General features: G+C 42.9%; 1 protein-coding gene across 1 annotated transcript in view; it reads right to left on the reverse strand.

The window, feature by feature from the left end:
- Positions 1-2,997, reverse strand: part of unm_sa1614 (un-named sa1614) — a 119,680-nt gene extending 116,683 nt beyond the window's left edge. The window contains exon 1 of the mRNA XM_029695093.1: positions 2,638-2,997. Coding sequence (XP_029550953.1) covers positions 2,638-2,763 — 126 coding nt within the window. The 5' untranslated portion in view covers positions 2,764-2,997. The remainder of the gene's footprint in view (positions 1-2,637) is intronic.
- Between the last annotated feature and the right edge of the window lie 7,761 nt (positions 2,998-10,758).

Below are 10,758 nucleotides of genomic sequence, written 5' to 3' on the forward strand. Positions count from 1 at the left end.
GTTTCAGAGGACACGTGGCTCTCAACCTTCGCCTCTCTCGAGTCCGTACGGGAGTTGCAGCGATGGAACAAGACTAACTACCAATTGGATATCACAAAATTGGGGAGAAAAAGGGGTAAAAGTTAAAAAATAAAAACATTACCTCTGAGGTATCTGGGATTTCAATATGGCTGGTCAAAAACAGCTGTCAAGCATTTATGATCATTGACTATACAGTAGGCCTACACTAAATAATGGTTATAAGATTATGAATTAAGCATCTTAATCTTTAAAAGAACTGCCCGATTTTGTAATAAAAAGGCCTTGATAGCCTCCTATTATAAGTAGCTTGAATCAAAATCATAAAAACTGCAAATTATGTGTAAATTATTACTATTATAAAAATAACTTTATTGAATTGATATCTAGGATAGATAAATGGAGTTGACAAAGTTGTGTTGTCATTTTTCTATGCCATGGGCGTACTTGCCTAAATGGTTAATTTCACCACTTTCCAAACGAATCGACTGTGTTACAGCAGTCTATTTACTGTCGAGTATAGTGGTAAAATTACGTTCTCAGTCCAACAATAAAACCAGTGGCAATGGATTCAAAGGCAACATAAATAGGATGTTTAGCGAGCACACCATCATAATAGTAGTGGTTATTGATATACACTGCTCAAAAAAATAAAGGGAACACTGAAACAACACAATGTAACTCCAAGTCAATCACACTTCTGTGAAATCAAACTGTCCACTTAGGAAGCAACACTGATTGACAAACTTCACATGCTGTTGTGCAAATAGAATAGACAACAGGTGGAAATTATAGGCAATTAGCAAGACACCCCCAATAAAGGAGTGGTTCTGCAGGTGGAGACCACAGACCACTTCTCAGTTCCTATGCTTCCTGGCTGATGTTTTGGTCACTTTTGAATGCTGGCGGTGCTTTCACTCTAGTGGTAGCATGAGACGGAGTCTACAACCCACACAAGTGGCTCAGGTAGTGCAGCTCATCCAGGATGGCACATCAATGCGAGCTGTGGCTAGAAGGTTTGCTGTGTCTGTCAGCATAGTGTCCAGAGCATGGAGGCGCTACCAGGAGACAGGCCAGTACATCAGGAGACGTGGAGGAGGCCAACAACCCAGCAGCAGGACCGCTACCTCCGCCTTTGTGCAAGGAGGAGCAGGAGAAGCACTGCCAGAGCCCTGCAAAATGACCTCCAGCAGGCCACAAATGTCAGAAACAGACTCCATGAGGGTGGTATGAGGGCCCGACGTCCACAGGTGGGGGTTGTGCTTACAGCCCAACACCGTGCAGGACGTTTGGCATTTGCCAGAGAACACCAAGATTGGCAAATTCGCCACTGGCGCCCTGTGCTCTTCACAGATGAAAGCAGGTTCACACTGAGCACATGTGACAGACGTGACAGAGTCTGGAGACGCCGTGGAGAACGTTCTGCTGCCTGCAACATCCTCCAGCATGACCGGTTTGGCGGTGGGTCAGTCATGGTGTGGGGTGGCATTTCTTTGGGGGGCCGCACAGCCCTCCATGTGCTCGCCAGAGGTAGCCTGACTGCCATTAGGTACCGAGATGAGATCCTCAGACCCCTTGTGAGACCATATGCTGGTGCGGTTGGCCCTGGGTTCCTCATAATGCAAGACAATGCTAGACCTCATGTGGCTGGAGTGTGTCAGCAGTTCCTGCAAGAGGAAGGCATTGATGCTATGGACTGGCCCACCCGTTCCCCAGACCTGAATCCAATTGAGCACATCTGGGACATTATGTCTCGCTCCATCCACCAACACCACGTTGCACCACAGACTGTCCAGGAGTTGGCGGATGCTTTAGTCCAGGTCTGGGAGGAGATCCCTCAGGAGACCATCCGCCACCTCATCAGGAGCATGCCCAGGTGTTGTAGGGAGGTCATACAGGCACGTGGAGGCCACACACACTACTGAGCCTCAATTTGACTTGTTTTAAGGACATTACATCAAAGTTGGATCAGCCTGTAGTGTGGTTTCCACTTTAATTTTGAGTGTGACTCCAAATCCAGACCTCCATGGGTTGATAAATTGGATTTCCATTGATTATTTTTGGGTGATTTTGTTGTCAGCACATTCAACTATGTAAAGAAAAAAGTATTTAATAAGATTATTTATTTCAGTCAGATCTAGGATGTGTTGTTTAAGTGTTCCCTTTATTTTTTTGAGCAGTATATAATACATTGGAATGTTTTTCCTCGCGTTCCATACAATGAGCACGAGCGCCACAAGGAATAATCTGATAAACAAAGGACATCACCACAATGTAGATGCTTTTACGCATATTGGTGAAATCTAATGCAACATTGAGCCTTTTCGTGACAAAAACCATGCTTATGTATTGTGGAATTAAATTCATTCGTGAACAAACGAGAAAAAAGATACGGCCGACACAAAGAAAGCCGTCAGGCGCTTTGTCTACTACCCCAGTCCATAGATTGAGCGATAGTTGGTTGATGCCGGAATTGTATAGCACACCTTTGTGCTGGGCGTACCTTGGCAAGCCTCCCAAAAACTCCCATTCGTTTCTGTATCGAAGTGACGTGAAAAGAGTGTTTCTCAAATGATTACAGGTTATGATAGCCATAATGTACAGAAACAATTAACTTACCTCTTCGATGTTGTCTACTGCGTTTCTGCAACTTGACATTTTGGTGGTGAAAGACGAGGTTGTTGGAGAGCTATAGTCCTCCAAGGTCTCGGCGATAAACCCATCGACAGAGATAAACTCCGGCATTTTGATCTTAAAAAGAGCACGGAATGATTTTTTTTTTTTAAGAAAATGAATTCACAACGTGATAGACTAAACATGCGCCGTTTAATAGGCTAAGTAAGTCATGTTAATGTTTATCCGTTCGACAAGGCATCTAAAATCCATACTACATCCGAATGGAGGAAGGAACCGAGGCTACCCTCCTGTGCGCGTGCATCATCGTCAGACTCGCACTGATGGCATGGATGCGCGCATGCCCGAACACGCACCTTCAATAATGGCATTTTTTGGTGGAGAAAAAATTCACCACAAATTACATTGTAATGACCTTGGCCTATATCATAAACACTTTCCCACAATTATCTTTTTTTCAGGCTCCTTTTCTAATCTAATCTTTGCCGTTCATTAGGTACAACTCAATTGATTTACTTGTCAAAGCAATTTTATGTAAAGGTGAATTTCACCCTGGGGGACCACTGGGTTTGTTTTGATCATGTCCACCCCATGACAACTTCCGGTGCGGGGGTGAGATCTGAACGTGCTTCGTGCTGTGGCCTGTCCCTCCCCAAGGCAGGCATTTTTGAAAGGGAAGAGGACTCACACAAAACTGAAAGAACTGACCAGACCACAATTGCTTCAAATGATTCCTCTCATCAACAGCGGTTTGTATTCACGGATGCCAAGGGATGCCAGACTTTCCCCAAAAATGTATAAAGAAAAAAACATACTCAATTATTTATCTTTAGTCTCTCTGTGTTTCATTAATGTTCTTCAGTTCACAAGAGGCTGAATGTTTCTCACCAGAAAAAGCATCCTAGCAAACAAAACAGCGACCTTCTGTCTTAGTATGTGTAGAGTATCTATTCGGCCTCCCTTGATAAAAAATAAAAAATAAAATAATAGCCAATCAGCTATGCCTTAAACTGAGTGAGCTCAGCTGTGAATAGTCCTGGTGCACCTAAAAAAAAAGTGTCAAGAGAAGCCAGTTTGGATTTGGCTTCAGACCAATCACATCACAAGCCAAACATTATTGACAGAAAAAAACTTGAAATCCACATTATATTTGTCACATGTGCCTAATACGACAGGTGTAGACCTTACAGTGAAATGCTTACTTTCAAGCCCTTAACCAACAATGCAGTTGTAAGAAAAATAAGTGTTAAGTAAAAAATAAGAAATAAAAGTAACAAATAATTAAAGAGCAGCAGTAAAATAACAGTAGTGAAGCTATATACGGGGTAGGTACCGGTACAGAGTCAATCAATGTGCTGGGACATCGATTAGTCGAGGTAATTGAGGTAATATGTACATATAGGTAGAGTTAAAGTGACTATGCATAGATAATAAACAGAGAATAGCAGCAACGTAAAATAAGGGGAAAGGGGGGGGGCAATGCAAATAGTCTGGGTAGCTATTTGATTAGGTGTTCAGGAGTCTTATGGCTTGGGGGTAGAAGCTGTTTAGAAGCCTTTTGCACCTAGCCTTGGCACTCCAGTACTGCTTGCCATGCGGTAGCAGAGAGAACAGTCTATGACTAGGGTGGCTGGAGTCTTTGACAATTTTTAGGGCCTTCCTCTGACACCGCCAGGTATAGAGGTCCTGGATGGCAGGAAGCTTGGCTCCAGTGATGTACTGGGCCGTTCGCACTACCCTCTGTAGTGCCTTGTGGTCGGAGGCCGAACAGTTGCCATACCAGGCAGTGATGCAACCAGTCAGGATGCTCTCGATGGGGCAGCTGTAGAACTTTTTGAGGATCTGAAGACCCATGCCAAATCTTTTCAGTCTCCTGAGGGGAAATAGACTTTGTAGTGCCCTCTTCACGACTGTCTTGGTGTGTTTGGACCATGATAGTTTGTTGGTGATGTGGACACCAAGGAACTTGAAGCTCTCAACCTGCTCCACTGCAGCCCCGTCGATGAGAATGGGGCCGTGCTCGGTCCTCTTTTTCCTGTAGTCCACAATCATCTCCGTTGTCTTGATCACGTTGAGGGAGAGGTTTTTGTCCTGGCACCACACGGCCAGGTCTCTGACCTCCTCCCTATAGCTGTCTCAACGTTGTCGGTGATCAGGCCTACCACTGTTGTGTCATCGGCAAACTTAATGATGCTGTTGGAGTTGTGCCGGGCCAAGCAGTCATGAGTGAACAGGGAGTACAGGAGGGGCTGAGCACGCACCCCTGAGGGGCCCCAGTGTTGAGGATCAGCATGTGGATGTGTTGTTACCTACCCTTACCACCTGGGGGTGGCCTGTCAGGAAGTCCAAGATCCAGTTGCAGAGGGAGGTGTTTAATCCTAGGGTCCTTAGCTTAGTGATGAGCTTTGAGGCCACTATGGTGTTGAACGCTGAGCTGTAGTCAATGAATAGCATTCTCACATAGGTGTTCCTTTTGTCCAGGTGGGAAAGGGCAGTGTGGAGTGCAATAGAGATTGCATCATCTGTGGATCTGTTGGAGTGGTATGCAAATTGGAGTGGGTCTAGGGTATCTGAGATAATGGTGTTGATGTGAGCTATGACCAACCTTTCAAAGCACTTCATGGCAGGGGGGTCTGCCTGAAACAGGTTGGTATTACACACAGGGAGAGGTTGAAAATGTCAGTGACGACACTTACTAGTTGGTCAGCACATGCTCCGAGTACACGTCCTGGTAATCCATGGCTTCTGGTTGGGGTATCTACGTACAGTCACTGTGGGGACAACGTCATCGGTGTACTTATTGATGAAACCAATGACTGATGTGGTGTACTCCTCAATGCAATCGGAAGAATCTCAGAACATATTCCAGTCTGCGCTAGCAAAACAGTCCTGTAGCTTAGCATCTGCTTCATCTGACCACTTTTTTATTGACCGAGTCACTGGTGCTTCCTGCTTTAGTTTTTGCTTGTAAGCAGGAATCAGGAGGATAGAACTATGGTCTGATTTGCCAAATATAGGGGGAGGGAGAGCTTTGTACGTGTCTCTGTATGTGGCGTAAAGGTTTTGTTTACAAATATACATAGACCGCCACCCCTTGTCTTACCAGAGGCTGCTCTTCTATCCTGCCGATACAGTGTATAACCTGCCACAGCTCTATGTTATTCATGTCGTCCTTCAGCCATGACTCTGTGAAACATAAGATAATACAGTTTTTAATGTGCCGTTGGTAGGATATACGTGCTCATAGCTTGTCTATTTTATTATCCAATGATTGTACGTTGGCTAAGAGGACCGATGGTAAAGGCACATTACCCACTCGCTGCCGGATCCTTACAAGGCACCCCGACCTTCGTCCCCGATATCTCAGTCTCTTTGTCCTGTGAATGATGGGGATGAGGGCCTTGTCAGGTGTCTAGAGTAAATCCCTTGCGTCCGACTCGTTAACCTCTACAGGAGGGGTGTCCATATACTGGGACGGTTTAGCTAATGTGCACCAATGTGATTAGCATGTCAGTTGTAAGTAACAGCAAACCTTCCAGGACATAGACATGTCTTATATGGGAAGAAAGCTTAAATTCTTGTAAAATCGAACTGCACTGTCCAATTTATAGTAGCTATTACAGTGAAAAAATACCATGTTATTGTTTGAGGAGAGTGCACAACAACAAAAAACTTTTATCACAACAACTGGTTTGATACATTCACTTCTGAAGGTAAATAATGTACTTACATTCAGTAATCTTGCTCTGATTTGTCATCCTGAGGGTCCCAGAGATAAAATGTTGCATAGTTTTGTTTAATAAAATCTATTTTTATATTAAAATGTAGGAACTGGGTTCTACAGTTTGAACCCCTGCTGTCTCTGTCTCCACACCACCCGGCCATCTAGATGTGTGAAATTTAGTGTATTAGCTTATGATTCATCATGTATGACATTCCTGAGAGTGTGTAAACTTACATTTTGTATTACCATATAATTCACACACACACACACACACACACACACACACACACACACACACACACACACACACACACACACACACACACACACACACACACACACACACACACACACACACACACACACAGAGAGAGAGAGAGAAATATAATTTAATATCCAACTTTTTACATCTGAAATACAGCTAACGACAGTGGCGATTTTAGCATGTAAATCTTGTTGGGGCAAACTCCCCAATTTTGGGGGGGAGGCATGACAGCAAAGCCACGACACAACACTAAACAATACATTAATTGCGCTATAATGGTGACAAACGGTGACCACAAACTGTTAGGGCCTACATAAAGCTGTCCCAACAGCAGAGCTTTCTTTTCAGCACCATGGAGTGAATCCTTACCACTGCTACACCTGGCTATCAGCAGAGTCTTGTCTTGCAGCGAAACAGTTCATTCAGACACATTTACTGCCTTTTAAAAAAACATAGCTGATATGGGTGACTTGCTTAAACAAATGTTGTTTCTACTGACAATTGATATGTACAAACTATGGGATAAGGGGACAACCAGTGGATAAGAGGCAATCCGTAATTTCGATTAAAACATTAACGAGCGAGCTAGGACGGATGTAGTGAATATTTCTATTTGTTCAGCACTTTTGAAATGTACAGTGACAGATTTCAGAACATAGGCCGTTCTTACAGTATTCTCCCTGTACACCAAGTCAGAACCGTAGGATAAATAAAGGGGACATATAAGCAGACAATGAAAGATATTACAATATTCAATGATTACATTTCTCTAAAACAGACTATGGGCTACAACACCAAGTCAGAACAGTAGGCTAAGTTATGAGGGAGAAAGGTACCAAATTATTAGGGTGAGGCACATGGGCTACTAACAGTTTACTACACAACCTACACTTCGTGTTATTTTCTTAGCTAAAGTATACATATCTCCCTGGCATATTACATAATTTATGCAGCTGCATACAATACATTTTTGGCATCACATTTTGTGCTGTGCTCACTTGAACAGAAAGGTGGTGCAGCGTTCCTTCTTGTGGGCAAATTTTGTCATCAAAGTCTGGCATTCTCTGGATTTATGGTGCCTTCAAAACAACTGTTCAGAGATCTAGAAAGAGGCCCGAGTTCCTGACTTGGAATTCCGAGTTGGATGACCGTTCAAAACGTATTTGCGCAGTCAGAGCTCCCAGTTGTCTTGAACTCACTGAAGTCTGAGATTTCCCAGTTCCTAGTTTTCAATTGTTTTGAACTCGGCAGAATTCATGCTGGATTGACAGCATGGCCAATGTATTCATTTCTGGCCCATGGTGTTGAATGTTTATCCTTTTAAGCTTGGAAAGGAGACCTTTAAACCCAGACCTGGACCTAAACCCACTCTACTGAATAGCAGGCTAGTGATTGCTTTGCAACACTTGCAGTTAGCCACTGATTCCTTCCAAACCACTCATTGTTGAATTTGCAAGTTCCAACTTGTTGTGTAATGTTTATGTCCAAAGGCCGATGAGCACCAATACTTTTTATCTTTAATTTATCTTCATGCGACAAGGATTGTAAAGGTTTTGCCAGGTAGATTGTTCACTTGATTCATGGTGATGACTGCTTGTCTAGCTTGCTAGCTAAGATTTTGAAAGTATGATGTTAACATGGTCAGTCCAATCAAAGCTATGGTAGATATAACATGATTTGAAGTCATTTTATCTGTGACCTTGAGCCTTCTTGGATGGGCACTTCTGATGTAACTCTATGGCAATAACCAAGGGGCTTGAATTTTTGAGGTCTCCCCGTAGATTTTGCGGTGACGTAGTGTCCCCATGAATGACAGAACACTGAGCCAAACACGGCACAACTAGATAATATTGTCACATCCTGACCAGCAGAGGGAGCAATTGGATTAGTTTTGGTCAGGATGTGGCAGGGTTTTTGTGTGTGTGAATGGTTGTGTTGGTGATTAGGACTCCCAATTGAAGGCAGGTGTGTTGAGTTGCCTTTGATTGGGAGTCCTATATAGGAGTGTGTGTTTTTCTTTGGGGTTGTGGGTAATTGTTTCTGTTCAGTGTGTTATGCTGTCAGTACTGTTGAGCTGTCGGTATTTTCTTGTTTTGTAGTGTTCCAGTGATCTTTTTTTGAATTAAATGATGCTGAACACTAACTCTGCTGCATTTTGGTCCACTTCTTCTCTCCATGACGATAGTTGTGACAAATATTACCAGCCCCTTAGCTCCGTATTTTCAGCTGGCTGCCCCACTACCACAGAAAGCCCTGAGCCAGGCTGAAACACCTGCATTTTGGAACGGCCTTACTCAAGAAAGACAAAAAGAGACCAAAGATTTTTGTTTTTACATTGTTTTCAAACTGATATGTGACATGTATTAACCTCTCTGGCGCATGTGGGACGATTTCGTCCCACCTACGTAACAGCCACTTCAATCCAGTGGCGCGATTTTTGAATCGTTTGAAATACTATTACTTCAATTTCTCAAACATATGACTATTTTACAGCTATTTAAAGACAAGAATCTCGTTAATCTAACCACACTGTCCGATTTCAAAAAGGCTTTACAACGAAAGCAAAACATTAGATTATGTCAGGAGAGTGCCCAGCCAGAAATAATCAGACACCCATTTTTCAAGCTAGCATATCATGTCACATAAACCCAAACCACAGCTAAATGCAGCACTAACCTTTTATGATCTTCATCAGATGACACACCTAGGGCATTATGTTATACAATACATGCATGTCTGTTCAATCAAGTTCATATTTATATCAAAAACCAGCTTTTTACATTAGCATGTGACGTTCAGAAAAAGCATACCCCCCGCAAACTTCCGGGGAATTTACTAACAGTTTGCTAAATTACTCACGATAAACGTTCACAAAAAGCATAACAATTATTTTAAGAATTATAGATACAGAACTCCTCTATGCACTCGATATGTCCGATTTTAAAATAGCTTTTCGGATGAAGCACATTTTGCAATATTCTAAGTACATAGCCCGGCATCACGGGCTAGCTATTTAGACACCCACCCAGTTCAGCCTTCACCAAAATCACATTTCCTATAAGAAAAATGTTCTTACCTTTCTTGTTCTTCGTCAGAATGCAGTCCCAGGACTTCTTCTTCAATAACAAATGTAGGTTTGGTCCCAAATAATCCATCGTTATATCCAAACAGCGACGTTTTGTTCGTGAGTTCTAGACACTATCAGAATGCTACATCACGGTCACGAGCATGGCGCATGGCGTGACAAAAAATGTCTAAATATTCCATTACCGTACTTCGAAGCATGTCAACCGCTGTTTAAAACCAATTTTTATGCCATTTATCTCGTAGAAAAGTGATAATATTCCGACCGGGAATCTGCAATGAGCCTAAACAGCCGAATGAAATTTCTCCACGGGGGCAAATCGTGCACGCGCCTCATTCAATGGTCCTCTGATCGGCCACTTACCAAAGGCGATAATCTGTTTCAGCCAGAGGCCGCCTCGTCATCCTTCAGGGTTTTCCCGGGTTCTGAGAGCCTATTGGAGCCCTAGGAATTATCACGTTACAGCTAAGATCCTTACTTTTCAATAAACAGATGCAAGACGCACGACTCCTTGTCAGACAGGCCACTTCCTGCATGAAACCTTCTGAGTTGGTGTAGGAGGCAGTTAAAAATGGGCACATATTTTTTCCAAAATTCTCAATACTGCCCCCTAGCCCAAACAGGTTTTAATGTCAAAATAACATGCAAAACAGGCAACAACAAAAAAAATGGTATATAGTACCAGTCAAAGATATGGACACCTACTCATTCAATGGGCTTTCTTTATTTTTACTATTTTCTACATTGTAGAATAATAGTGAAGACATCAAAACCATGAAATAACACATGTGGAATCATGTAGTAACCATAAAAGTGTTAAACAAATCAAAATATATTTGAGATTTGAGAATCTTCAAAATAGCCACTATTTGCCTTGATGACAGCTTTGCACACTCTTGGCATTCTCTCAACAAGCTTCACCTGGAATGCTTTTGCAACAGTCTTGAAGGAGTTCCCACATATGCTGAGCCCTTTTCCTTCACTCTGCTGTCCAACTCATCCTAAACTATCTCAATTGGGTTGAGGTCGGTG

Source organism: Salmo trutta, chromosome 16, assembly GCF_901001165.1.
Source record: "Salmo trutta chromosome 16, fSalTru1.1, whole genome shotgun sequence".
NCBI lineage: Eukaryota > Metazoa > Chordata > Actinopteri > Salmoniformes > Salmonidae > Salmo > Salmo trutta.